At 42.0% G+C, this 27592-nt stretch overlaps 5 protein-coding genes across 9 annotated transcripts; 4 read left to right on the top strand and 1 right to left on the bottom strand.

Moving 5' to 3' along the window:
- The first annotated feature begins 1052 nt into the window (after window positions 1–1052).
- On the top strand, window positions 1053–3795 carry LOC108146940 (ADP-ribosylation factor GTPase-activating protein 1). 2 transcript variants are annotated; one of them, XM_017273193.2, is made up of 5 exons: window positions 1053–1467; window positions 1534–2090; window positions 2153–2357; window positions 2803–2862; window positions 2950–3795. In XM_017273193.2, the coding sequence occupies exons 1-5, from the start codon at window positions 1408–1410 to the stop codon at window positions 3484–3486; spliced, it is 1419 nt and encodes a 472-aa protein (XP_017128682.1). In that variant the 5' UTR covers window positions 1053–1407; the 3' UTR covers window positions 3487–3795. The 2 variants fall into 2 exon arrangements, with proteins under 2 accessions (XP_017128682.1, XP_017128683.1); XM_017273194.2 differs by lacking the exon at window positions 2803–2862.
- Window positions 3796–4119: 324 nt separating this feature from the next.
- LOC108146820 (probable calcium-binding mitochondrial carrier CBG00135) lies at window positions 4120–16491 on the top strand. Of its 3 annotated transcripts, none has more exons than XM_017273010.2 (8): window positions 4120–4235; window positions 4812–5452; window positions 6750–6876; window positions 6933–7020; window positions 7080–7191; window positions 14396–14554; window positions 14624–15197; window positions 15606–16491. In XM_017273010.2, the coding sequence occupies exons 2-8, from the start codon at window positions 4997–4999 to the stop codon at window positions 15839–15841; spliced, it is 1752 nt and encodes a 583-aa protein (XP_017128499.1). In that variant the 5' UTR covers window positions 4120–4235; window positions 4812–4996; the 3' UTR covers window positions 15842–16491. The 3 variants fall into 3 exon arrangements, with proteins under 3 accessions (XP_017128499.1, XP_017128500.1, XP_017128501.1); XM_017273011.2 differs by having other exon boundaries at window positions 4124–4231; XM_017273012.2 differs by lacking the exons at window positions 4120–4235; window positions 4812–5452; window positions 6750–6876; window positions 6933–7020; window positions 7080–7191 and adding an exon at window positions 10905–11437.
- A 1326-nt stretch (window positions 16492–17817) lies between these two features.
- On the top strand, window positions 17818–20540 carry LOC108146979 (SET and MYND domain-containing protein 4). The gene is made up of 5 exons (XM_017273236.2): window positions 17818–18527; window positions 18813–19155; window positions 19216–19752; window positions 19855–20076; window positions 20143–20540. The coding sequence occupies exons 1-5, from the start codon at window positions 17945–17947 to the stop codon at window positions 20459–20461; spliced, it is 2004 nt and encodes a 667-aa protein (XP_017128725.1). The 5' UTR covers window positions 17818–17944; the 3' UTR covers window positions 20462–20540.
- A 209-nt stretch (window positions 20541–20749) lies between these two features.
- Window positions 20750–26587, top strand: LOC108146742 (RNA polymerase II-associated protein 1). Of its 2 annotated transcripts, XM_017272865.2 has the most exons (13): window positions 20750–20941; window positions 21001–21302; window positions 21370–21598; window positions 21658–22105; window positions 22165–22650; window positions 22712–23021; window positions 23092–23177; window positions 23988–24225; window positions 24363–24520; window positions 24575–25112; window positions 25646–25784; window positions 25851–26263; window positions 26331–26587. In XM_017272865.2, exons 1-13 carry the CDS (start codon window positions 20815–20817, stop codon window positions 26502–26504), a joined length of 3648 nt encoding a protein of 1215 aa, XP_017128354.1. In that variant the 5' UTR covers window positions 20750–20814; the 3' UTR covers window positions 26505–26587. The 2 variants fall into 2 exon arrangements, with proteins under 2 accessions (XP_017128354.1, XP_041564386.1); XM_041708452.1 differs by lacking the exons at window positions 23988–24225; window positions 24363–24520; window positions 24575–25112; ... (1 more) ...; window positions 25851–26263; window positions 26331–26587 and adding an exon at window positions 23804–23905.
- Window positions 23008–23967, bottom strand: LOC108146744 (general odorant-binding protein 69a). The gene is made up of 5 exons (XM_017272870.2): window positions 23790–23967; window positions 23660–23738; window positions 23506–23597; window positions 23343–23445; window positions 23008–23289 (listed from the first exon to the last, which is right to left on the bottom strand). Exons 1-5 carry the CDS (start codon window positions 23931–23933, stop codon window positions 23189–23191), a joined length of 519 nt encoding a protein of 172 aa, XP_017128359.1. The 5' UTR covers window positions 23934–23967; the 3' UTR covers window positions 23008–23188.
- Window positions 26588–27592: the final 1005 nt, after the last annotated feature.

The following is a 27592-nucleotide window of genomic DNA, read 5'->3' as shown; positions in this document are numbered from 1 at the left end:
TTATAACCGCTGAGATCCGAAGATCTCCTGACTTAAATAAATGCGCAAGTTTGGAAATTGAAAGGGAATTAGCGGTGGGCAGGCAGCCGATCTGCAGAAATATTGTGCATAATTATATGCTAATCCATTGGCACTGAATTATGTGCGGCCATGTGTGTGGTCACTTACCTTTTTGGCAAGTGGGGAAAAGTGCAGGAAAATGCTTTTCCGGGCGGCGCCTCAGTCCGTAATTGGTATATCCCGGCTCCCCTTTTCTTCGCCGGTGGCCTCCCACCCGCGGTCTGTTTGCATTGAAGTCGATCATGTAAGTAATTTCCCCTGTCCGGGGATCCAAAGCCACGAATTCAAATCCAAATCCACCGACAGTCGGTAGGAGATTGATTACTGTTAGGAGTGTGATAAATCGCTGTTTTTATTAACTTTTTCGGGATGACGCAGCGGAATTGGCGCTGCATCTCCAGTCGCCACTGGTCGGCACTTGAATAAGTCCGATCTGGGAATCAGATCAGCGTGATAATGTATAATTTGTTGTTTTGTAATGCTCGAAACAAAGCCGATGCCGTCCAGTAAAGTTAATTGAATTTGCTAAGCGAGTGGAGAAATATTTTCTGCAATCTTGAAAAATCCAATAATATTTTGATATATTTTGAATTATTTTTTATTGATAGTAACTTTGTAAAAATGTTGCAAGTGCTTGAAACTTTCTTTAAAAAACAAATAGAAAATAAAAAAGAGGTGCGTTCGTCCAATAGAAAGATATTAGACCTATTCAACTTGATAAGGCGATTTGTATTATGAGTAAATCAACATAATTAGAATTACTTTATTAACTAAGTTAGACCTTATAAATGGCTACATTTTTTTAAATAAATACATATATTTCCGAAATAAATAAATAAAAGAGATTATTTCCAGTACAAATAAAAACAAAAAAATTTGATATTTAGTTATAAACAAAAAAAAGTTCTCAATACAAATAGCCCGCCTAAAACCTAAAAATATCGATATATCGATAGCCACTGGTGTGGCCGCAGTTGTATCTCCCTCTGCCGTTTAGACAATAGTGGAGCTTGGCCACATTGCAACCAATTCCAAGTGGGACACGCTTAATTTTTTTTTTTCCAATTTGCCATTATTTCTTAGCGTCCCAGCTGTCTCAAAAATTTGCAACTGTGTTAAATGTGTTTAACGAGTAGGCCGTCAAAATCTGTGGACTTTAAAGGCTCTTAAGCGGCTGTGGGAGCTCCAATTCCCCCCTTCCAGCCGAGATTGCTCCGAAATCAGCGCCAGCGTCAGCAAAAGTTTCATTGGCAACTTGGTTATCAGCTGCGGAAACTGAAATCGAGAGTTGGGCAATCCACCAGAACAAAGGGTAGAATAAAATAGAAACCATAGAAACGAGTTGCCATGGCGAGTCCCAGGACGCGAAGAGTGCTCCAGGAACTGAAGCCCCAGGACGAGAACTCTGTAAGTGCTTGGTCCTGTGCACATAGGTCACCAGGTGTTCCTAAGTTCCCCTGTTGTTTCCCACAGAAATGCTTCGAGTGCGGCACCCACAATCCGCAGTGGGTTTCCGTGACCTACGGCATCTGGATCTGCCTGGAGTGCTCCGGCAAACATCGCAGTCTGGGCGTCCACCTGTCCTTCGTGCGATCCGTGACGATGGACAAGTGGAAGGACATCGAGCTGGAGAAGATGAAGGCGGGCGGCAATCGCAATGCCCGCGAGTTTCTGGAGGATCAGGCGGACTGGAACGAACGGGCACCCATCACCCAGCGTTACAACTCCAAGGCGGCGGCTCTCTACAGGGATAAGATAGCAACTTTGGCCCAGGGCAAGAACTGGAATTTGAAGGAGGCGGAAACTCGTGTGGGCAGCAGCAATAGCTTCAGCGGTGGCGGAGGTGGTTCTAGCTTCAGCAGCAGCTCTCAATCGCGACCCAGTGCAACCGGCTATGGCGGAAATGGAGGCTACCAGAATGGGGGAGGCGGCGAAACTGGAGGCTATCAGCAGTACCAAACGCAGGAGTTCAAGGACCAGAAGGAGGAGTTCTTTAGCAGGCGCCAGGAGGAGAATGCCACCAGGCCAGAGTAGGAACTATATGCTGTAGCCACCTTTGTCAGCAGTTTGTATATTTCATGTGTAATTCCAGACACTTGCCACCGAGTCAGGGCGGAAAGTATGCAGGTTTCGGGTTCACACGCGAACCCCCACCGAAAACGCAATCTCAGGAGCTCTTCGACTCAACGCTGTCCACTTTGGCCTCCGGCTGGAGCCTCTTCTCCACGAACGCCTCGAAGTTGGCCAGCACCGCCAAGGAGAAGGCCGTCACCACAGTCAATTTGGCCTCAACGAAGGTGAGTCTAATAAATGTATTATAATTTATATGTATTTGATCGTTTGTTTGCTTTAATTCTCCGATTTTGTTACATTTTGTTGTAATTTCTTTAAATGTATTCAGATTTACTGTCTTAAATTTAAATTTTACAGTTTTTGGCCTTGATTTGTTTTTAGTGCTATTTACTTTAAGAAAATTACTTAAAAAATAGACAACGCTTGGAAATTTCTGAAAAAGCTGATATTAAATTAAGTTTTCATTTTGTTTGCTTTGACTTTTAAATTTAAAATAGAGCATTAAAAAGTATGTAACTCTTTGTACATAGTTGTAGTACATAGTCTTTTAAAATCCGAAAGGAAAAAAATCTTTAGAAGTATGTCTCCTATATTATTTGTTTATATAATTTATCTACTTTCTTGTTTGTATGATTTATTTGCACCTTTGTTTCTTTGTTTGGTTTGTAGATTAAAGAAGGAACTTTGCTAGATTCCGTTCAAAGCGGAGTTACTGATGTAGCCAGCAAGGTCTGTAGTTGTTGGAGCTCCCTGCGTAGCCCTGTAAAGCCGCTCGTTGACTAATATATACTTTATTTCATATACAACCATACATAGGTCACCGATATAGGCAAACGAGGCTGGAACAATTTGGCGGGCAGCAACATCTCCTCGCCGCAGGGCGGATACAACGATCCCAATTTCGAGGACAGCGCCTACCAGCGCTCCAATTCAGTGGGCGGTAATCTGGCCGGAGGTCTGGGCCAGCAGAGCGGCGTAAGCGACAGCGACTGGGGCGGCTGGCAGGAAAACGCAAACAACAAGACGCACCTAACCAGCTCCAGTTCGTACCACAATCAGTTGAGCAGCAACAGTGCCACCAGCACGGCCACCGCCGGCCTCACCCGCGATGCCGATTGGTCCGGCTTCGAGGCGTCCAATTACCAGAGTGCGGAGACATCCTACCAGAACGCTCCGTCCGGCGGATCGACGGCCCGCCGCAACATGAAGCTGCAGGACACATCGCAGAAGCTGAGCGAGGGCTTCGAGAACCTGGACGTGAAGAATGTTAAGGCCAAACCGGCGGCAGCCTCCTCTACTTCGGGCAACAAAGCCTCCGCCGAGGACGACGCCTGGGACCTGTTGATGAACTAGAATCCGAAGCGAGTCCAAGCGATTGTATTTTATGTATTCCATTCAGTTTGTTTTGTGTCTCCTTTGTTATGTGTCTTGATGTCAGGCCGAGGCTGCTGTGCGCGCATTTAATGTAACTATCTGAATATGTATTCCCCAAAACTACAGGCATGCTCCAACTTCAAAACATAAAGTGCAACTATTTTCGTTTATTTCCACAGTTTAGACCAATTTTGTATAGATCTACTTAATGAATTACTTAGCCTAAAATGTATACCCAGATTCTGAGGGATGCGATGAGAGAAAATACATATTATGTTAACAAGTGTAGAGGTTGGATTTGTTATTCAAGGTATTTTTATTACAAAGGAAGTAAGAGTAGGAATGTTTAGCTTGGAATATTGTAATTCTCCAGGTCTTATCTATAGTATACTGTTGCAACAAGAAGAAGGAGAAATTGTTAGTTATTATGTTAGCTAGAATAGTAATAAATTAATTTAAATTATGTAAAGTGACCTTGTTTTGAAATCACAAAAAATCCCATAATGGTTCGAGTCCTTGATAAGCTGAGACAGCAACCTTTCTCATGGCATATTTTAGGGTATTCTTGGGCCGTTAAGAAGTATATCTAGATAAACTTCCGTGGTCACACTATTAAACCCAAATTCGATTTCGCTCAAATTAAAGAGTTCTGTATGATTTCGTTTAAAGCCAAAAAGCCACAGAAATAGCGTAAAACCAGACAAACTGTTCCACAGCCCGATCAGTAGGTAATGGCCCAAAAAAATGGTGGCAATGCAAATCAAGTTTATCGCTTTCTTTTGCGTATCCACATTCCATTTGTGTCAGTGTGTGTGTGCATGAAAAGCGAGTGCAGAACAATTTTTGCCAAATTGGCAACAATTCGCCAACGTTTCGCATGAAATTTGAGTCACACCCGGCTGGAGAAACGCTGGAAAAGGTCGGAGAATTGAGAAATAATTTGCGAAAGTGCGTTAAAACACCGAGAAATGCCCACTTTAAGCCGTGCTTGCAAGTAGAAAGTTCGAGTTGCTGGGGAAACTCTCCCTTTTCCCTTTTCTCACCTCGAAATTTTGGAGACATGTGCGTGCGTGTGCGTGAGAAGCTGCTGAGTTTTCAAGGTTTTCCGGAATCGCTATGGTTTGGCCTTCAAATTAGCAGCGAAAATCAATGGAAGTGCCAGGAGACCTTTTACGAGCCAAGAGGAAAAACCAACCCAGATGACTTCATCACGGGGAAATTTGATACGCTAAGCTTGTTTATTTATCTCTCGCCCCAGACATAACATTTGAAATCTAATGTGTTCAATGTATAATACCTTTCAGGCCACTCGTTTTCCAGTTAATTTCCCCGAGGTGACCAAAATGCACCGGCCATAGGAGTAGAGCAGCAGTTTTCCCGAACACGTAATCCCCTAGAGAAATCGCAACCCAAAAACCGAGCAAACCCAGAGAAATCCTTCAGCTGCCAGTAAAAAACTCTAGGTAAAGTGTAAACACGAGTGTGGAGAATGGTCAGAAAGCAAGTTGGAATCGAACACAGCGCATCCTTAGCAGTAAGCAAGCAGCAGGATCAACGGGAGCAGGATCAGGATCTCAAGCAGCAGGATAAGAAGCCAAAGGATCAGGAGCAGCAGCGCATCGACTTGGACTTAACCCCCGATCCAGCCAGGAACTTCAACTTCGCACAGCAGGCGCAGGTCATCTACTCCGCCCGCACCCTATCCACCAGCTATGAGCACGGCCAGAATCTCGGCCTGCAGCATGCCCATCTCGCCGCCATGCCCTACGACCTGCACGAGGTCGCCAGCTCCGGCTCCATCCTGCCCACCGAGATCCCCATCGAGGATGAGGAGCGGCTGGAGAAGATCTTCAACAAGCTGGACCGCGACGGCGACGGCAGGATCGACATCCACGACCTGTCGGCGGCGCTGCACGATTTCGGATTGTCGAGCGTCTACGCGGAGGTGAGACAGGATTAATACAAAATTCTTTAAAAGGGCTAATTCAAGTATTCCTTAAAACAGAGTTCAGAATGTAAATATTTTGTTCATAATTTTATGGTTATGACTGAAAACAAGGGTGCATAAAACGAATTTATTTTATATTGACTTAATCGACTTAAAAAATTAAAAAAAAATGAGTTTTACAAACCTTTAAATATTTTACAAAGTTTAGTATCTTCTTTAAATTCATAATGTGTTCACAAAGACACTTCAAAAGATTAGAGAGCGATTTTATAGCTAAAGAAAAGATATGTAATTGTCTTTAACAATTGTTTTAAAAGGGTCTTAAAAATATCTTTAGAATTGATAAACATTTGTTTAAAATTTTGTGAGGGAAAAGATTGCCCGGGGCTTGCTTTTCTTAAAAAAAAAAAAAACTGCAGTGCTTTTGTTATATGTTATTCTATAGCAAACGGTATAGATCAATAATATGCGGCCTTGAGGGCGAATGTATCTGAGAATCTTAATTTATACAATGTACATTATTAGCTTGCCCTGATCTGGGCAAACCATTTGGCACGGCTGCTGACCCTGGGCAACTTAACCCTCCGTATCAAAGTGTCATATCTGTACTTCCCAAAAAAGGGCTCATTAAATCAAGAGCGCTGTGATTTGCCAAAAGAAGAAAAAGGAAAGAGAAAATCTATTTTTAGACGAGCACAACAATTTTGCCGTAAAAATGTTTTGTTTGTCTAGCAGATTCTGTTTTGCTATTATTACCTGCTTTATTTACATTTTAGACATAAACTAGTAGTCATTGCCCATGAAGATATAGACATCTAGATAAAATATGTATACCAGCTACTATTTCAGGCTTGTATAAACTGTATGGTTTTGTTCTTAAGTTTAACAATTAAATATGTTTCCTCTTGCTTTAATATTGTAATTTTTCCTTTAATCTTGTACAAATCATCAGATTGTGAAATAAGATGCCTCAAGTATTTTAACAATATAGAAAAGTAATCAGAATTGGATTAGCTGGTAAACAGAGGGTTAATGTGCAGACGACTGAGGCGATTTTTATGGTTTCTGCGGACGAAGCCCTCGTGATACGTGAAATTGATTTGTTTTTGACGATTCAGGTCGATACTCTAGTCGGGGGCTCATTATGCGCGAAAATGCCAAGCGGGTGACATTAATTTCTGGTAGTATTCCAGGAGTGATTAGGAGCCAGTAGCATTCCATACTAAATTTCCTGTACGGCAATAATTTCAGTAATTTTCCTTACTTATTTTCTGTACTCTTGTTTTCTTTTCAGAAATTCCTTCAGCAGTCGGACAAGGATCAGAGTGGCAACGTGGGCTTCGCCGAGTTCCTGCATTATGTGCGGGAGCATGAGAAGAACTTGGTCTTGCAGTTCTCGCACCTAGATAAAAATCGTGATGGTGGGTTTTCTACACATTTTAAATAAATTAGGTTTAACACATTAAAGTTATTGCAGGCAAAGTGGACCTGGAGGAGCTGATTTCCGCATTCAAGGACCTGGGCCTGGACATTGACTTGGATGAGGCCCGGAATCTGCTTACCAGGTAGGCACAACTATTATAATTTGATTTACATTTGTTTTAACCTATGGTTTATTTTGCAGAATGGACAAGGACGGCAGCCTGAACATTAGCTTTAACGAGTGGCGCGACTTTATGCTCTTGGCGCCCTCGACGGACATTCACGACTTGATTAAATTTTGGCGGCACTCTACTGTAAGTATTTTAAGTAAATACCCTAAAATCGTAGTAATTAGTGCAACCTCTTGAGTTTATAAGCAGAGAGCAGTGGAAAGGTCCTCACTGCCCATCTGAAATAGTTTTGTTCTGTCGTGTTCTTTTTACCTACCACTGGGCATTCAATTTAGTACATTTGTAGCTGTTTAACGTTCTCTTGTTTTAAACTAATTGCCAACTTTTACCCTTCTTATCCCTGCCCATATCCAAAACAAAATTAAACCAACAAAAAACACTCCACACCCTAACGATCTAAACTGTCGAATGTAGTTCCTACACCCACACTACTCCTGACTAACTGAGGAAGATCTAAAGGTACATATCCGTCAAGTTACATATTACGATTACCATTAATATTGTTGTAGACCCTCCCACGTAGAAGCAGGGCACTCGAACACACATACCCACATACTGAACACACCCATCCCACCCACTGAGAAAGGCCTTATCATCAGTCCCATTCGCTAATCAGCCACAAATTTTATTGCCTGCATGTGTATTATTTTTGTAGTATTTTACCTTCACCCGAGAGAACATTTCAATCTGACAATTTTCGAGGACCGAAGCTTTTGCTTTACCTTTTCGAGCTCTCTTAATCACACTCTTTAGCTGACGTAAATGTTACGCTTATTTCATCAGACTGTTTAAACTGCCGCTTTATGGGAAGTCCGTGTTTGATATCATTCCGCCCTCTTATCGGGATAATTTCCACATTGTCATAAACATCCAGCATTTTTTGTTACACAGCGAAAAAGGGATCACATTCAATAGTTATTATTTAAATAAAAGCTAACCCTCAACTGATTACTATATGATCTAACTTAAAGACCCCACTTTTCAAAGGTTTTTAAATAAGTATTATTTAGCTTTGATTGCCAATAATCAATACCAATATTTGCAAGTAATTTTTAGTTTTAAGCCACTTATCTGAATGAAAGAATTAGTGACTCATTGACGAAACTGTTAAATTGGTTTCCATTAGTAGTTAAACGTGTACCAGCTGCGATAACGCATAGAACCTTAAAATCTTTAAAAACAGCAAACAGTAAGAGGTTTCCGTAAAATTAAATTAGTCAAGGGCGCAGCTGTACTATAAAATTAAAATAGTTTGTTACTACCATTTTGGCTTTCTTTGCGCACAAAAGTAATTAATACTTTACTATTGATAAGTTAAGCTCGATGAATTTTATGAAAAATCATTGCTTTATCTAATTTTTTTCGGTGTGCTGGGGCAGGTGACGATGTCATCGCTTTGTTGTCTGCGTAATCATTTTGTTTACTTTTATCATCTTTTGCTCACTGTTTATTTCCACAATTTATATCAATCGCAATGTAACTGGAAAATCACATCAAATGAACGCCTCTGAATACTTGCAATTTTAGAGGAATCCCAGTGATTGTCGAACAACTTATTCAAATTTCAGATAATCAGCCGCGGGTTTTTTTTTTGTATTTTGCTTTCATCGACTGGCGACTGTGCAGACTTGAAATCTTAAGGTCAACCGGCTGGCTCCAGGGGATTGTTGTCAGGCAGACTTGGTAGAATTTGAGTACGCGGCAGCCGGTTCATTGGCTCTGACGTACTACTACTTCTACTACTGCTACTACCAGCTAGACAGGTCCAGTTTCGCTTCTATTTTTAGGAACCTGGCAAGGACACAGGTCCGGAATAGCAATTGTCTTGCATTAGCCTGATGAACAGGAAAAGTGAAGCCTGCGCACTAACTTGGCTTTAATTAAGTTGCGGCCGTAATTAAGTTGCCTGCAATACGATGATTGATTCTTTCAGAGATTGAACGCATTTTCACGCCGATAAGACCTTTGTATGTTTGTACTTGCTACGTCGTTAGTATGTTGCGAAAAATATTTACGCGAATTATGCCCCTGTAATCACTCTTGGCCAAAGTCCGCAGTCTGGAAGTTGAAACTGTCGCGCACTAGCGATATTTTTCGAGAACTCCCGAGGCAGCTGTAACTAGTGATAGATTTCCTGTTGAAGCCTCTTAAAGTGAGTTAACAAATAACAAATTGTATAAGTTTGTTGGGCAAGGTATACGAGAAATATTCTATCAGTTGAAAATTGGACAACTCTATTCACTAAGTACTTGGATGATACTTGCATGACTGTCGCGATCATATAACTTAAGTGTTTCTGGGAATTGCTGTTTATTATCGCGAGACATTGGCAATTTAAAACCAATGGGGGCTCGTTAAGTAGGCAATTGAATAGTTAACCACATCTATTTGCTGGGCATCGTAAATTAATTCGAGCTTGTTAAGGTATCACTTACTCTCACCCAGGGGCCGGCCCTAAAAATGGGTGTGTTTGCGGCTTTTCCTCGGACATTTTTATTTGTCTTATCTCTTGTGGTCAGAGCTCAGTTTTCAATGACTAGCTTGTTATTCGACTGTATTTTTTCTGGCTTGATAAGAGTGAGCCATTTTATTTTGCGTTTTTATAGAATTTTTAAATGTGTTTTCTGTTGACGACACGCGAAAGGTTCGCTGGAACCTTTTGGACTGGGACTCTGGCCTAATCGGAAACATTATTTACAAATATGACGAAAGCATACTAATAAAGTGGAAAAAGTTTCCACCGTCAGTAAACAATTAAGATCACCTCTGGAGAGAGCGTCATCCCAAGCGTGAAGCTAATAAAGTCACACGCCCGTCATGTGGCTATCAACTGGGTGGCAGACCATCGAGATGGTGCTAAATTCGGTGCGATCCGGTTTAGCATGCGAAAAGTGGCTTTGTGATAAAGAATCGAAACGTGTAAACAATAACAGGCATATAAATGCCTAAAGTGTCTGGCCCATTGACTAAAGATATCATTTATTACTAACTTTTCATACCCCATAGTTTGGAGTTGGAACAGCGTGCTGATTTCCAGTAGCTGTTTAGATTTCGCTTAATTAATTTCTTCTGAATTGGAAATTATATTCTTTTAAAATGCATGAGAATTGCAATTCCAATAAGAAAACCGCTAAAATAAATAAATATGGTAATTGTAAAATAAAATTAAAATATGTGAGCAGGATTAAGAAAGAATATACATGTGTATAAAGTATAGTCAAGTGCTAAATAAAAGAGATTTTAATTTTATTAAGTTTTGTAAGAAATATATTTATTTTTAATTCTGTATATTAATAATGTGTATTTGGAAATTCATAATCTATAAAATGTATTACGTATTTGGAATTACGTTTGCAAATTTCAACCCGTAATATACAGATTGGATTTGATCAAGTTTTATTAGAAACCCATTATTTATGTGTTATTTGTGTATACGATTTTTTATCTAACATGTTTTAGGTGTAGGGTATATATAACTTCGATCCTTCATCCCCAGACGTTCCTTTCCTTTATTTGTTTGTTTTGACTGTCAAAAATAAGTGGGAAAAAACGTAAAGGGGCATGGGAAATGGGTGTCGAGAAAAGGCTCAAATAATGATAACTAATTGGGAAGAAGCCGATTCTGGATGGGTGGTGGGGGTTTGTTTTCCCTGGTAGGGGTTGTTCAGAGGCCGCACGCGCGCTGTCCCATCAAAACGAATCAAATCAGAGGGAACCAGAGAGGTAGTCGCGAAAAGCACACAAAAACCCACGACGAGTGTACTTTGCTCTCGGGCGAACAGCTATTATATCGCGAAGCTTCGGCGGCGATCGACGAGGCTCTCACATTCGGTTTTAGTCTTCAGTCAGCTGGCTCCCGCGTTGGTTGTGCGCGCGTCGAAACCCCAAGCCCCAATTTGAAATAAATGCCTCTGCACTGGAGCGTAGTTATATAATTGAGCTTCGAGCGCTGTTCTCTTTCGCGACAAGTGTAAACACAATTGCAATCAAGCGAATCGGGCAAAGTCTGGCCGCTCTAAAAGGCCACAGCATCGACAAGATAATCTATATTTAAAGAAAATATCGAAAGAAAATTACAAAAACCAAAGAGAGCTGCTGAGCTGCACAACACATATATTTTGTAACAGCTTCGAGTGAAAGTTTGCAATTGTTTTTTGAACAGTGAAAGCCACATTCCGTAGCTAAAATAGGCGGAAACGGAAAACGCAGTTTTGGATCGGAAGTGAAACAGTGCAAACGTGACAAGATGCTGCGGAATAGCACCTATCAGTACAATTTGCCCGTCGATTACCACAATATCCAGCAAATGGCAGTCGCTGGCGACATGATGGAGGATTTCGTGGTCATATTCCGGGATATGATGGGACGGGTAGGTTGATCACAGGCCCTCTTTACGATCCTTTTCAGGCTGGTGTATTCTAAGAATCGATACTTTTTACGAGCAAGTGCAGCGGAAGCTGACTCATTCGTCAATTATTAGCTGTGATTATCTTATCGTTTGTGGTTTTTCCTGGAAGTTCAATGGGGATCACCATGAGGCAGTCTCTGTTTTTTATGGGATTTACCCTGTAACATGGAGAATAACAAAACAACTAATGAGTTAACTTTATCTTTATTATGTCAATAAACCAGAATTAAATATTAACTATTAATTCTCATAAATAATCTATAATAAACCGCTACGGTTTGGGCTTTAATTGTTTGCTATTCCAGTTGTGAGCTATTTTATTGATATTTTTTCTCTGTGCATCTATAAATACCCTTCGAAATGGCAGCGCGATTTAATTTCCATTCCGCTATTCAACTTCGCAGCTGTTGCAATTGTTCGCTGCACTTGTACTTACACAATATTTCATTTGGTCGTCTTGTGGTTTTGGTGTTCGTTTTTCAAGTTGCCCCATGGACGTTAAAGTCGCCTAGCAACAGACGATCGATGGATGGCGGTCTTAAACGAGCTCCGTCGGCTGACGTGCTGATATGGAACCGGTCCGTCCCCCTCCCCGAAGTCACCCTGCACACAGTCTTTAACTTTAACGATCGGCGAAGACGACATACTTTGCTCACACACACACACAAACTCGCGGCGATTGGCCTAAGATTTGCGATACGCGTGGCTCTCCCTCTTTTTTTTTAGTTTCCTCTCGATTTTAAACATTTTATACTTGTTGCCAGGCGCTTGCAAACGTCACGCTTTTGTGCTCTTGGCCAACAGGGCGTATGTGTGTTAACGTGCCTCAACTCAACATATGAGTGTAACAAGTATACGCATAGTGGGCGACTGAGTCAGCACCTTGTGACGACCCCTCCCTTGGCCCCTTATCCACGTTTTGGTCAAGCCCCCACAATTTGCGTGACGTCAACAGTTTTCTCTCTGTTATAAACGTGTTGATATTTACATTACACTGGTGTATACTTTGAAACTGACTGACGTCGACGGGGAATTTGACTCGCAGCGAATTCTGCGGGCATGAGTCAAGTTCATCGGTCGGTCGACGATCTACTCTACCAATATGCCTTGAAAAAACCCCAGATATCGGACACCTTTAGCCTTCATAGCTTGCTCGATCGACCATTCAAGCGTAGTCGCCTTGAATTTGTATTAGTCCAAGGCGTTTAAAAGTTTGTAATGGCTTATTCGTAATCAACGATCGTTCATTCATGGTTTTTAAAAACCTAGGTTAATCGTCTATTAACCTGTTTTTCTTTTATCAAGACTACGCTCCTTTCACGGCCGTTTCTACGTTTATGCGCCAATTTCACGGCTGAGATATAAATAGATCATTGTCTATAAAAAAAGCTCTTTTTCGCAGTCATGTGACTTGGTATCTGTATATAAAATATATATAACAATTCGGAAATTATAAATTCCATCACGAATGACGTTGCAATAAGAGGCCAATTAACATTCCAAAAAATTTCCATCGCTCTTTTTCAACCAGATTAATATTCCATTTTGTTAATTGAGCAACTAATTCCCACAATCCAGAGAATGGGCCCCATGTGATTGCTAGTCGCTAATTATGAGTGCAAACTCAAGTTGTTTAAATTGTTAAGTACACTTAACCCATTCAGTGAACTTAACCCTCCTTTTCCATCATGATCAAGGGTTGGTTTGACATTCTGCGAAAAGTATTTTCCAAAATTGTCACCGTGTGAATGTGACAAGCACGCAAAATGTGTTTTAGCACATCCAAAGCGGATGTGTTTACCGGGAAATACTGGATATTTCTTGCCATGCTAAATAGATAAACAAATCATTTTAGTGCTGTGATTATTCGCTTGCCTATTGTCCAAATTAATTTAAATGACATTCGGCCGTGAGGGGAAAAAGTGTAATAACCTCTCATTTTCGCCCTGAACTTGTGCGAATTTTCCTTATAACTCTGCCACTGGGAGTGAATCGGATTCAGTGCGGTTTTCGCTAGCTCGAAAGCTTTAGACATCACAAGACTTGATAATTGTTATCAATTTCAGACAGCTTTTCGCCTATCAGCGGCATTTATTCGATTTAAAGCCATAAGCTGTGCAATTCATAGGAATAAACAAAATTCCACTTCTCATTCCGGCCTATTCGGCGTTAGTTTTTTTTTTAAAGAGATCCGCCAAATTGCACAACCAATTGGCGAAGTATTGTACAAAAGGCGGGCCAATTATAATTATTTTCGGGGCGGTGAGGCTGGCACGTCTGAGGAAAACAGAAATCGAGAAAATTAAGTATATAGTTGCGGCACGAACCCGATATATAGTTGCATGTGTGCTTTTCGCTCAGGCAGCCAAACTAACGTGAATGATATAACATTTGTTTACGGCTGCGTTGCATCGTTCTTTTTCGCCCGCTTCCGCAATTCTCATTCAGGCGATGGGGATTTACGTGGCGCGTGTGGCTTGCGTAGTTCGCCCATCACATCACTCATTTGCACTTTGCATTCTGCACTGGCAGTCTGCAAATATATTGATATTACCTCACGGCAGCACCAGCACCTGGTTGTTTTTGAGAGCAGAGCAGATTAACACATGGCTGTGCTCAAGCATTGGGTTAAGGTTGAGGAAGAAGAAGTCCCAGGATGTCGACCTGTCGAAGAAGTTGTGGTAGAAAATCTCATTTTTATTTATATTGTTTAATCGCTTTGCTTATATGTTGTATTTTTAACTCGCTGCTAGGAAAATTGCATGCAATAATTAAATTTATAATCCCATCACCCTTCTTTACTAAGTAGTCTTTCATTTTAATCAACATATACTAGCTTAGTCCTATATAGCCTATATCCTATAGCCAGAAACCAAATGTATTCAATTGTTTTAACCTTTTCCATTTTGTTCCTTACAGTACCTCGACATTGGCGAGGATATGAATGTACCTGATGACTTCACACAAAAGGAGATGCAGACGGGCCTCTGGTGGCGACACTTGGTGGCGGGTGGCATTGCCGGAGCAGTTTCCCGGACGTGCACAGCGCCGCTGGACAGGATCAAAGTGTACTTGCAGGTTAGTCTCTTGCTAACATTTAAATGACTACCATATAAATATTAAAACAATTGAATCCTCTCGATGTAGGTACAAACGCAAAGAATGGGAATCTCAGAGTGCATGCACATCATGCTGAACGAAGGCGGATCGCGAAGCATGTGGCGAGGCAATGGCATCAATGTGTTGAAGATTGCCCCCGAAACTGCCTTCAAGTTCGCTGCCTACGAGCAGATGAAGCGACTGATCCGCGGCGAGGATGCCAGCCGGCAGATGAGCATCGTGGAGCGTTTCTACGCGGGCGCTGCGGCAGGCGGAATTTCACAGACCATCATCTACCCCATGGAAGTATTAAAGACGCGTCTGGCGCTCCGCAAGACGGGTCAGTACGCGGGTATTGCCGATGCCGCGGCCAAGATCTACAAGCACGAGGGAGTGCGCAGCTTCTACCGCGGCTACGTGCCCAACATCCTGGGCATCCTGCCTTACGCCGGCATCGATCTGGCGGTGTACGAGACCCTCAAGCGACGGTACATTGCCAACCACGACAACAACGAGCAGCCCAGCTTCCTGGTGCTCCTCGCCTGCGGCAGTACATCGAGCACACTGGGACAGCTCTGCTCCTACCCGCTGGCCCTGGTGCGCACTCGGCTACAGGCTCAAGGTGAGGAATATGGCAAACAACAAGGGCTACATTTAAACTAAACTTTAAACTTGATTCTATTTTCATTAACGTATCGGTTAAACAACAATAGTTGGGATTATAGATTAATTAAATCAGTTGGTTATCAATACTTCAAATTAAAATATCAGTTGCACAAATTTATTTGGAACATCCTTCAAAACTTATATATAACTGACTTTATAGATAAGTCATGAAAAGACTTTCAAATTAAATAAATCTTAATAGTGAAGTCTTAGTAAACATTTTATCAGTTGAACAAATATATTAGGAACTATGACTGATTTATTAGTTAGTTATCAATATTCATCATTAATTTCTTTGTATTTGAAAGTGATTAGTAGTCTATATATCGCAATGCTATAATTATTTTCGTATTTTCTCTTGCAGCCGCCGAAACCATTGCCAATCAGAAGCGGAAGACGCAGATACCCCTGAAGAGCAGCGATGCGCACAGTGGCGAGGAGACGATGACGGGCCTCTTCCGCAAGATCGTGCGGCAGGAGGGTCTGACGGGGCTGTACCGCGGCATCACGCCCAACTTCCTCAAAGTGCTGCCGGCGGTGTCCATCAGCTACGTGGTGTACGAGTATACGAGTCGCGCCCTGGGCATCAAGATGTCGTGAGATGTCTGTCTGCCCCAATCTCGCTCCGATCAGGTCAACGCGGCTCGACTCGGCCCGGTCGTCCGGCTGTGGTTCCGCTCTGCAGGGCGGATCGGGCTGCGGCCGGGCAGGCGGCTGGTTGCTGGTGATCCTGCCCAAGCTGTGCTCCATTTGTATAGTAGTAGCGGTAGGTTAAGACGGCCAGCCAAATCGTCCGCCACTCGCTCTCTGCTGCATCGAGACAGTCTCGTGCCGCTTTCCTTAAGTGTAAAGCTAAACAAACACAGGCCTCTTCCATGTTCTGGGTTATCCTTTTAAGTTTTTATAGTTGAATTAGTTTGGTTATTTTCTTAAAATACAAAATAAGTGATACTACGGCTAATTTATTTATAAATGCAAAGGCGAGAAAATGTTACATTTTGGCGCGTGAATGATGCGAGCTAATCCCACACATTTCTTAGGCTATCTATCCTGCGACCTACAAGTAGGTCTAGGCCACTCTATCTCTTAAGTGCTAATTTATTTACAAATGTACGCAGTCTACTTCGAGGGCAATCGCACTCAGTAAACTGCCAAAAACACACATACCAAAAACGGAACCGGCTTTGCGGAGTTTCACGGGTTTTCAGTTTGTCCTATCCGACTGCTTTCGAAAGCGAAAAAGCGAAATAGTGAAAAAAAAGCGTTAATCAGAGTGAGCGAGGCAGGCTGAATGTAAGGGAATCAGAAACCTAATGAACATATAGATATTCGGCAGCGTTTTAAGCTTAAACACAAAAGACATTAAAACTACGATGTACTCGTTTCTGCTTAGACTAATGGATTACACAAAATAATGAGAAACACTTAACGTTTACAATGTGATGATAATAGTTTATAATATACACATATATACACATATACCTACGATAATACCGACTTGTAAGCTTCGCAGCTGTCGCAGTCTTGAACAAGTTCGACGGCGAGGCTGAAACTTTTTGTAGCATTTTATTTGTTAAGTTTAGTAACACTTTCTCTTAGATCGTATTGCAATTGAAGCCAACGAGATTAATTGTGACTAAAGCTAACAAACAAAACACAACACAACATCCACACACCATGTAATTTATTTAATATATCATGTGAATCTGAACCCGACCAATCTTAAGTTTAATCCTTTTATATACACATTGTAACGGTTCTGAATTTAAAAGTTTATGTATAATCTGTACCTTACTCTTAATTAGCCAATTGAATTTTGTACGTCTATAGTGAAAATAATGACTCTTTAAATATGATTTTTCATTACCCCTAAACATGCTTGACCGCAACACCGCATTTCTATGAAATCATTTGACCTATTTAACTAAAATTGACCATTGAAAACCATGCAAACATTATTCGAGCAAATAAATACAACAATTAAAATGAAATTTCAACACAGAATTTGTTTATAATTTATTAGTCTTATGTTTCTCAATTCCACAGGATTTTCTGATACATCTAGTCAGAGATAATTTAAGTTTTGTCCCTAAGCCCGTATTTGTTATGACGAACGGAGTGCTACAGAACAATGTTTAAGAAAATACTCTCTTCTTCTTTACTTAAAGGTCTTTCCAAACTGAAAAACGAATGGTTGACAAAGTCAAAGTCTATCTAGTCCATGAAAAAATCTTAAACTTAATGAAAATTTAAACTTAACTTTAATGTTTTCCAGGCGAAGAAAATATACTTAAAACATTTAACTACGAATATATAACTATAAATACTCTGATATACATATTGTTATATTTTTGTACGTTTAGCTAATTTTTAAATAAATTATTTAATGTGATTTATAAGCTCGATTCCAGTTACAAATAAAAATGAATATTATAACTGATCGCTGGCGTTTTAAGTGGAAGAAAGTTCAAAATAAATCAAATCCCAAAAATATATCGAAAGCGAAAACCGATGACTACTGGTTCTAGTTCAGAATTCACCGTCGAGTATTTATAATGCGGCGAACTGAACGATCGGTGCTATTTTTGGAGAGCGAACGTCCGCCAGCTGTTTTCAATACTCAGTCGGAAAACGCGGACGAGATCATTTTTTCATCCGCTGCACTGAAAATCTGAATAGGATTTTACATAATTTGGAGTAACAATGGAGTTCGACACGTCCTATCATCAGATATGCTCGGCGCAGACAGTTCAGTCGGAAAAGAGGGGATTCTTTAACGAGTTCTGCGTGGATGTGCGGGATGCATGTGGCGACAAGTGGCTGCGGAACTACTTTGGCAAACTGAAGTCCAATGCGGCCCGTGTTCTGTCGATCTTCAGCGACCGCGAGGTGTGTGATCCCGTCCTGGGTGTCCTGGAGCACGTTCAGCCCGTCTTCAAGCAGAAGGATGCCCTCTTCTCCGCCCAGCGACGTGCCCAGGCGGACAAGTTCTATCTGATGAGTGCCAATGGCAATGGCAATGGCGAAGACGTGGAGAGCAGGGAGCTGCTGCAGCAGGCCCTGATGGCCGCCAATCTGGCCGTGATGCGGGCTCCGGACCGGAATGTCGATCCCGTCATCGACGATGGCCTCACCCTGGCCCTGGCCTACAGGTCGAGGGCCTCCATCCTGATCCGCCTGGGCGAGGGGGAGGCTGCCCTGAGTGACCTCAAGCTGGCCACCAACTTTGGACTGGAGTTGAAGTCCAGTGTGGAATACTACTGCAAGATGGCCAAAGCTTATGCAGGTGGGTGAACCATTAATGCCCTACAGGTTTAACCATGTTAAACTAAAATATAATTTTATTATCAGTGTGATCATCACCTAAAAATATTCAAAAAAATGTTCATTATGATGAATAAGTTTGAAATGAATATTTTAGTTGAATTAATTTTCTTTGGTAAAATAAATTTAACTTCAAAAAATAATCAATGTAATAAAAACCATTAGCTGCTGTGGGGTTTGACTAATTTTAATGGATTTTCTGAAATTTATGAATAAAATAATATAATTAATATTTAATTTCTTGCAGTCATGGGCGAACCGGCCCGTGCTGAGATCTCACTAAAGATTGCCGAGAAGATGGCTGGCTCCGATCCCAACCACATCGCCCTGTGTCGCAAGGAAATAGCTGCAGTGAAGCCAATTGCCAAAGTGGCCTCCTCAGAGCAGGTGCCACAGTTGGCCCATGGCGAGAACCCCGAACTGAGTGGTGCCTCCAAGGTAGTGAAGCTGGTTGAGACCAAGGAGAAGGGTCGATTTGTGGTGGCCAGCGAAGGCATAAGGACGGGCGATGTGCTGCTCTGTGAGGAACCAGTGGCCGCCTGTCTGGATCCCAGTTTTTTTGGCACCCACTGTCACAACTGCTTTAAGAGGTGAAATTACTCCTTATATTATCAGGATATATCTCTATATGAAAAAACTTTAAATTTTAGACTGCACACTCCAGTTTCCTGTCTGCATTGCTCGGGAGTCGCCTTCTGCTCGGCTCAGTGCATGGGTGAGGCTTGCTCCAGCTACCATCGGTTCGAGTGCGAGTTCATGGATCTGCTGATTGGCTCCGGAATGTCCATATTGTGCTTCATCGCCCTGCGCGTCTTCACGCAGGCGGCCAACTTGGAGCAGGGACTGGCCACTGCCAACCTGCTGTTCGAGCACATGTGCTCCCACGAGGACGAGCGCCAGCCGGAGGACTACTTGCAGCGATCCCTGATGGCTGGCTTCCTCATGCGCATCCTCCAGAAGTCCCTCTATTTTGGGCGTCGCAAGACTGAGGGCGTGAATCCCACGGCCGTGGAGCTGCAGGTGGCCACCGCCTTGCTGGGGCTGCTGCAGGTGCTCCAGTACAATGCCCACCAGATCTACCAGACCCAGGTAACCGAGGAGCATCGGTTCGACGGCAGCAAGATGGTGCATGTGGCTGCTGGACTTTATGGCACTGGTTCCTACTTCAATCACGAGTGCTGGCCCAGGTGGGTTTTTGTATATAAACAATATTTGAAATGCTAATGGAATCTTCACTATAATTTATTATTTATTTATATTATTAATTTTTTAAAACGATTTATTTTTAGCACTGCTTGCCATTTTGTGGGCAAAAAGTTAGTCCTCACGGCCAACAAGCCACATAGGCCCAACGAAGTGGTGGCGGTTAATTACGGACCCATTTTCATCAAAACGAATCTCAAGGAGAGGCAGCGAAACTTGCGGGGCAGATACTCCTTCAGCTGCAGTTGCATGGCCTGCCAGGAGAACTGGCCTTTGTTCCAGAAACTGGACAAACAAGTGCGATTCTGGTGGGTATTAAATCGAAAATAGAATCGATAATATTATATAAAAATTTTAATTTAATTTTATTAAAGGTGCACTTCAGCGAACTGCGTTAACTTGCTCAAGTTTCCCAAGGACTTGGCGAAGGATGTGCGCTGTCCTCGCTGCCGCAAAAACATTTCTCTTAAGGAAAGTGTAGCCAAATTGATCAAGATCGAGGAACTATATCGAGAGGCTGCCCGCGCCATGGTGGCCCAGAAAACCGGAGAGGCTATTGAACTTTTCAAGGAGGGAATCGAGATGTTCTTCCATGTGGCTGCTTTGCCCCACAAGGACACACTGTTGGCTCAGCAATCGCTTAATAAATGTTTGTCCGACACGGGCACCACTTTCAAAAAGGATGGAAAATAGGAAACAATTTGTCACTGGCTTATGCATGTATTATTAAATCGTTTTTTCTACTTGAATACAAAATAAACTTGAAATAAAATATGTAGTTAAAATATTTTATAGGACTTTAACAAATTGAAGAGCTTTTTCTGGCTCTCGTAAGGCTAACTGATATGTTTGCATTTGAGAATTTAACCGCCTGATTTCAAATTATAAATGTTCTAAATTCCGATAAGAGTCTAAGTCTATCGATATTTTTAGAGCGATTGTCCGATTCTCTTATTTAATAGGTATTTGCTGTCAGTCAAGATACGGTCACACTATTCCCGACTCGCATTTGTTTTGAAATATTTTATTTTGTTTTTCCGGCCAAAATGTTCAAAAAACTGAAGCCAGGCGAAAGCGAGGACGATGTCCTGCGAATGGCAGCTGAGTTTAATGCGGAGAAAGCGAAAAATCCCGACTTCCAGCCTGCTGCGGCCTTTGTGCGAATGGATAGGCGTAAGACCATATTGCAAAATATTTAATGAAATACATTGCTTATGTACCAAAATTTGTAGCCACTAAGGTGTCACTGTTTGCCCAGAGACGCGAGCAGGCGAAACTGGGTCGTATTACCTCCGTTCCAGAAAAAAAAGAAGAACTTTCTCCGGCAGCTGAAGAACTTCCAAAGATGTCAACAAGTGCCTCCAAAGAGAGTAGAACACATGTCAACCAAGTTCTGCTTGATGAAATTCAGGAAAACATTCTGGGCGATGTGAAGGGAACTAAAATATATCTAAGTTCCCTAGGCCATGTATTAGGTGAAATTGTAGAAAGAAATGAAGAATCCATACGGCCTGTCTTTCAGCCAATCAGACAGGTATTTTTAATCATGCAAAAAATTGTGGTACATGTAAATATGTAAATAATGATTCTGCTTACTTAAGGTCAACACCAACAAACCCTTGAGCATTTTTGCCAAACAACTTTTGGGATCACGTCCACAGAATCCTGAAACATCGAAAATCCAGTCGGATTCACCAATAAATGATACAAGTTCTATAGTAAAAGATGCTAAACTGGGCAAAGAACTGCACAAGGAAAACCTTAATGTCCTAAGCCAAATGAGCGAAAAGGATATTTTGGCAGAGAAGGAACGGTTGATGGCTTCTTTGGGTAAAAATTAGCTTTTATATAAGTACTATTACTTTAATAAACAAGAAATTACCTTACAGATCCCTCACTGATTGCTTTGCTGTCCAAGAAACGTCAAGCCAGTCAAAAACCTGTGGCAAAAACAGCTTCTCCCAGGATAATTGAGGCACCACCACAGCCACCTAAAACCATACAGTCTTCAGAAGTCCCTAGTCCAGAGATTTCCTCTCTATCACATTCGAATCCAGCTCTAGAGCTTTTGCAACAGAGTGATGCAGGCAATTGGGTTAATTTCAATCTCGTGGAGGAACACAAGCTGGCGTGGATGCGGGACATTCCAACCAAGGTAAGCGAATTGAAGCCAGGACAGCAGTTCAATGCCCGCTTCGATTGGAAGGGTGTACTCTTGCCCCACACGCTTAAGGATCAGGATATTTCAAAGCCATTGGATGAACGAGAGCTGTATCTACATGGCGAGGAGGCAGAACGTCCGGGCTATGCACTTCAAGAGCTGTTTCGACTGGCTAGGTGAGCTCTTCAAACCCTTAACGATAATGTTTACTTATCTTACATTAAATTGTTTCCAGATCCACTGTCTTACAACAAAGAATATCCGCCTTTGGAGCCATAGCTGGGATCTTTAGCATATATAACCAGGGTTTCTACGATCAGGTGCTGTCCCTGCCAATATCGAAAATATTCTTCCTACTGCGCTATGGTCTTGATGACAATGCCCCCGCACAACTTGAAGTTGTAAGCAGAGCTCTAGCCAACCTCTTCTACAACGATACGGACGAAGTGCTCCTTGATCATATTCAGGATAACGCGTACTGTCATTGGCAGCCAACGCTGCAGGTTTTGGGAAATGGCAGCGATGACAAAGAAGGAAATACAGATACCAATTCTATAGCTTTTCTACAACGCACCATGAAACTACTGACCACCAGTCAATCTGTGCGCGCGGAAGTAGAGGAAGATGAGTCGGAGAGTCGCATGTCCATGGATGACTTTCAACTGGCGGAGACTGACTTAATGGACTGCCTGCTCAGAACAAATATAGTGCAAAGGATCAGGTAAGCTATTATGAATTATATAGTCTATTATGAATTATACCTAACAAAGTTCTGCTTTTAGATTCATCTTGGTTTCAGTGAAACCAGACAATAGCACAGTAGAGTCCTGCCTGAAATTGCTTATAAGGATCGCTCGCACAAGTCTCAAAGTGGCTCGGCAGTTGGCAAACGAAAGCCATCTTATAGATATACTTTTCACCCATTTTCTACCCTCTTCGAATGGAAATAGTCAGTTTTATGGCCAGCCCCAAGTTCTTTTTCTAAAACTGATTCGAGTGTTGATTTGCCAACACTTGGATATAGCCAAGAGTCTCTCTAAAAGAGTCCTAATTGTTCGGCTGCAACAATACTTGTTCCTTCAAGATAATAAGGTTTGTATTAGAATTTATGTATAATTTATGTCAAAGTATGTATATGAATTAAAGGGAATCTCATTGGCAGGTCCAGATGGTGCGCGTTCAGATCGAGGCACTGCGCATCCTGCGCTGTCTGCTGCTCTTGGGAATCGTGGATCGGGATGTGTTCAGGTGGGTGAGCGCTACCCAAGTAGCACTATTATCTCATCCCATAAAAATTGGCCATTTACTGCGATGTAGCACTGGATGGTCTCAAAAGCGGTGTCACAGCCATCTTTTCCCTCTGTGGAGCGTTCCATATAAATCGATATATATTTACCAAAATAGTGTACCTACTCTTGGTGCCACATGCGCTGACTAGTCCATTGATTGTGTTGTGTATTTGCTCTGGTAGAATTTCCAGCAGTGACTCCAGGTGCATGACGTTCTGCGAGTCAATCTGTGGGCAAGATGGTCTAGTTTTTACATTTTTTTATGTATTTATGTAGAGTATACCAACCAGTCCGAACATGTCAAACATGCAGTGTACAAAGCATTTGATGTGTGGATCGTTGGGTATAACTCTATTCTTGGTCGACTGCTCCAATAATTCTTTTATTTTTTCGGATATTTGTTTATTCCTTCTGAGTTTTATACCTATAAATGTCACTTACCTAAGGAAGCTCCTGTCTGATTTAAGCATCGCAATTGTAGTTTCTTTACTTGTTTGATGATCATGGGGTTAATCTCCATCTATGGAGCGAAACTTAGTGCATTTTCAAGCAGTTTTATGAAAAAACTTACTCCTTGGTTTACAGGAATTGAATCATATATAAGGAACACCGCCAGAAGTAGTCCGAAGTTCCAGGAGGCCATTGTATAAATGATTTTGAATCCGGCCGTAAAATTGACTAAGTCGAACTGAGCTTCGTTTAGACGGCAGCTCATTTTTATAGCCAATACCGAGTGCTGATAATAACTATGATTTGAACTCATTTTCAGGCAGTTCCAGCCCGCCCTTCGTCAGCTATTGGACTGGCATGGCAATCATTGTACTTTTGAGCAAGTGGGCGGATCGCGGCTGGTGCGCCAACACGCATCCGCCCTGTTGGTCGCACTGGTGGCAAGTGGCGAGAGCGGAGCATGCGACGTCGAGGGTCAGAAGCTGCTTCTGGAATCGCTGAACAACTGCTGCTGCAGCTGGCTGCATTCAGCTGCCCGAGTCGAAAAGATCAAAGATGTAAGTTGTCATGGTCACTGATTCCAGTAGATCTCTGTTATCAGGTTTAAGATCAAATTGAGTCAATGCCGCGCTTTGTCCCATTGAAACCTTTGCACTTTATAAACGTGCATTTGTATTATAATTTTTATTCCTAGTTCAGCCAGATGACGCTTTTGAGTGCTGCCCTGTATGCAGTCACCTGGTTTTCTCGCAATGGCTACCTAGGAACTACCAGTTTCCAGCCCTTCCTGCGCAGCATCCTTCCGAAATTCGTGCAGTCCAGCGGCTTCATAGCAAGCGTTCATGACCTGGAGTAAGTTGAGTGTGGAAGACGCCGGTTGAATCACATTTAATTGCTATTTCGCAGCAAGGGATCCGTAATGCTGCGACGCCCTGTTGATCGGCGCCACGTGCATGCGGCGTTGCCCAATGTGGGCGCAGTGCTGATGCACGACTACGGTCCGCAGTTGATTGTCAGTGAGACGTATCCGGTGCACCTGTTGAGTAACCTCTGGGCCCTGCTCGCCGTTTCGCTGGAGATGGGCGAGAAGTCATTGTTTGCGGCGCTTATGCAACCGCCGGTGCTGGAGCCGCTGGCCAAGTATCTGCGCCAGTTGAGTTCCCAACTGAACCGCGTCCTGGCCACCAATTTCTTTGCCCGCAGCGAGCTGAGGTTCATCCACCAGCTCCTGACCACGGACGGAATGGAGACCTACTTGGAGCGCCAGCAGTTGCTGCAGTTGGTCTACAACTACCTATGCTGCCTGTCCACCGCCCATGCCACTCAGATCAAAAGCACATTTGAGCGCTACATCTTGAACGGAGAGTTCGTGAAGTTGGACGAAGCTAGTCTTAAGCTGCTGCAACAAACATGCCTGGAAATGGTCTATCCACACATAATTGCTGTACGTATACCATGACACTTTAATAAGGGAAAACTTATTTTCACTAGAGAACCAATATCCATTTATAAATAATTAGAGTCCTAATTAAAAATTAGACTTGCTGCATCCTGAAAAACCAAGAATGTTATTTGCCTTTAATATTTATGTAGTAATATATTATGATATACCTGTTGTGACTAGAGTTACAATTAAAGGTTTTTTATTTTGCAGCTTTAGGCTAAAAATTCTCAATAAGAAACAATAAGTTATCTTTGAAAAATAACCTCTGCAGGAATTTTAAAATAATTTAAAATATAACTTTTATATGATAATAACCTTAATTTATGCATTGCTATTCTTTTTATTTTTATAGTACTTATTAATGAATTCAAGTTGAATTATAAGTTTTGTGTTTAAAGAGTTTAAAAGCATTATTAGTATTAAATATAATTAAATCTAATTTTGCCAGACATCCCATTAATTTTTGTCGATGTAGCTAAACATCTCTTATTTCTTCCATCATACTTATAAATTTTTTTTTTGCTTTCCCCCAGGACAACTCGGAGCCGTCACTATCCTTGAGTTATACCCAAGCACCCATCCTGCCTGCCGACTGGCCTTTTTTCCAGCTGCGGCTTATCCTCAGCAATTACTTGCAAAATGTTCACCAGCGGCCAGCGGCAATATGCTCAGGTGAGAACGAACATCTCCAACTTTGCTATTCTTGGGAATTACAAATATTTTGTTTTTGCCGAGCAGAAAACCAGATGGTCCGCATGACGTTGACTTTCGTGCGGCAACTGGAGCAAGAGGGCTTGCAGATTGTAAGCCCGCTGGAGAAGCTAATGTATCTGATGATTGCCTTCATGGGTCCCGACTCACAGTTTCTGGCTCCGGATTTGCATGAGCTGCTCCGGGACTGCCTGATGGATTTCTACAAGCAGAACGCCTCGCATGACTTTGACTTTGATGCGGAGCTGGTAGATAAGGCCAGGTTCGAGCCGCTCTACTATCTCTTTGTGGAACACTTCGAGGCAGCCAGCTATGGCGATGAGCTGTTCAGTTCGCTGGTGCTGTTGCCATTGGCCCAAAAGTACGATAACAAGTGGCGAAGGCGTCTGTGGTCTGAGCATGTGCAGGCAGTGCGGTTTATAAACTGCGATGAGAGTTTGGTGCGTACATAAATGAATTTTAGTTTAAATAAGCAAACCTAGTTCTGGTTATTTTGAATATTTTCAGTTGATGGGCGGCTTGTCTGCCTATTTGGAGCCCGTGGAAGAGGAGCCTTCAATGGTGCAGCTCTACGGGGATGCTTTGCAGCAGAAGCTGGTTCGTCCAGGCAGCATTGCCTATCGGATAGCACAGCACCACTTCAACAACTCGAAGGCAGTGCATAAAGCCAAATTGTTTTGATTATCTGAACATTAATTGCTGATATTCGTAGGAGCTCTTCAGGGAATGTGATGAAACTGCGATAAAGCTATTTAATTTTGGAATCCAAAGTCTTTTGAATGTGACAATATGCTATTTTTGAAAGCTGACTGATTTGGGTTTATCTGTTGGCTGTTCAAAGTGCTACCTTGGAGTAAGGAGTGTATAATTTTTTTAAAAGACAATTAGTAAGTTGACACAAATTCAAAAATATTTTCTTCAGTTAGGCGATAGTTAAAATTGTACAACTTGTAGTACAAACATAAGTAATTGCTGGAAATTCCCTTAGGTCGTTTGTCATTATTGCGTTGCAGTTTGGCCAGAGTGGCCCAGTGGTCCATGGCGAATAATTAGTCTTGCGGGTGTATTTCGATTTCGGTTAGAGGATTCCGTGGTTGTGTAACAGTGCCTTTTGAGGTAATTACGACCAAACGTAATACAGTCTATGGCAGGCTGTCGGTTGCAGAGCATTTTGCTATCGACCTCAATTAATTAACATCATTTGACTTATTGACACATGGGCCACGACAACTTACCTCCTCCTTTGAGGCTATCGCAGCCGTAAGCTTTGACGGCTGATAAAATACATATATGTAATTAAAATGAACACAATTGAGGGGCCAGTGCTAATTAAATCATTTGATCTAAGTACTCGTGCATGTTCGTTTTTTGTTTCCTATTTCTATACTTGCCCATACGCCTTGGGTTCTTTTTCAGCACCCCACACTTGTCAAGTGACTTGTCACGGGGCTTTCGTTTGACACATGGCGTATGCGCAACATTATGCCACATAATTTCACTTTCGCATGATTTATACCCATCGAAATAAAAAAAAAAAACTAAAAATCGCGTGGCATAAGCCTATGAGTGTTTATGTGATAATTGGTTTCAAATGGACGCTAATTATTTTATTACTGCGAGGTGTGAGCGCCATCGGTAAATATTTGCGAAGACCTCATAAATTTAAACAACGCTAATCTCTTAAGTCAACCGAAATTATATTTCGATCGAATGGTCTATTAATAGGCTGTCCAAACTTGATTGCCACTTAAGAATCGAAACTGATATTG

This window comes from Drosophila elegans, unplaced genomic scaffold, assembly GCF_018152505.1.
Source record: "Drosophila elegans isolate 14027-0461.03 unplaced genomic scaffold, ASM1815250v1 contig_208, whole genome shotgun sequence".
In the NCBI taxonomy this organism is placed as follows: Eukaryota; Metazoa; Arthropoda; class Insecta; order Diptera; family Drosophilidae; genus Drosophila; species Drosophila elegans.
The sequence above is the reverse complement of the archived record's forward strand: the minus strand, read 5'-3'. Positions and strand labels throughout refer to the sequence as shown.

Bases quoted from the DNA above. Each gene is read 5' to 3' on its own strand.
- LOC108146940 (XM_017273193.2), top strand. From the start codon at position 1,408: ATGGCGAGTCCCAGGACGCGAAGAGTGCTCCAGGAACTGAAGCCCCAG. The intron at 1,468-1,533 runs GTAAGTGCTTGG...TGTTTCCCACAG, and splicing joins AGCCCCAGGACGAGAACTCT to AAATGCTTCGAGTGCGGCAC. The intron at 2,091-2,152 runs GTAGGAACTATA...GTGTAATTCCAG, and splicing joins GAGAATGCCACCAGGCCAGA to ACACTTGCCACCGAGTCAGG.
- LOC108146820 (XM_017273010.2), top strand. From the start codon at position 4,997: ATGGTCAGAAAGCAAGTTGGAATCGAACACAGCGCATCCTTAGCAGTA. The intron at 14,555-14,623 runs GTTAGTCTCTTG...CTCTCGATGTAG, and splicing joins GGATCAAAGTGTACTTGCAG to GTACAAACGCAAAGAATGGG. The intron at 15,198-15,605 runs GTGAGGAATATG...TTTCTCTTGCAG, and splicing joins CACTCGGCTACAGGCTCAAG to CCGCCGAAACCATTGCCAAT.
- LOC108146979 (XM_017273236.2), top strand. From the start codon at position 17,945: ATGGAGTTCGACACGTCCTATCATCAGATATGCTCGGCGCAGACAGTT. The intron at 18,528-18,812 runs GTGGGTGAACCA...AATTTCTTGCAG, and splicing joins GATGGCCAAAGCTTATGCAG to TCATGGGCGAACCGGCCCGT. The intron at 20,077-20,142 runs GTGGGTATTAAA...ATTTTATTAAAG, and splicing joins GACAAACAAGTGCGATTCTG to GTGCACTTCAGCGAACTGCG.
- LOC108146742 (XM_017272865.2), top strand. From the start codon at position 20,815: ATGTTCAAAAAACTGAAGCCAGGCGAAAGCGAGGACGATGTCCTGCGA. The intron at 24,226-24,362 runs GTAAGTTGTCAT...TTTTATTCCTAG, and splicing joins GAGTCGAAAAGATCAAAGAT to TTCAGCCAGATGACGCTTTT. The intron at 24,521-24,574 runs GTAAGTTGAGTG...GCTATTTCGCAG, and splicing joins GCAAGCGTTCATGACCTGGA to CAAGGGATCCGTAATGCTGC.
- LOC108146744 (XM_017272870.2), bottom strand. From the start codon at position 23,933: ATGAGCTGCCGTCTAAACGAAGCTCAGTTCGACTTAGTCAATTTTACG. The intron at 23,446-23,505 runs GTTGGTATACTC...TCTTGCCCACAG, and splicing joins TGTTTGACATGTTCGGACTG to ATTGACTCGCAGAACGTCAT. The intron at 23,290-23,342 runs GTAGGTACACTA...AACGCTCCACAG, and splicing joins CAGCGCATGTGGCACCAAGA to AGGGAAAAGATGGCTGTGAC.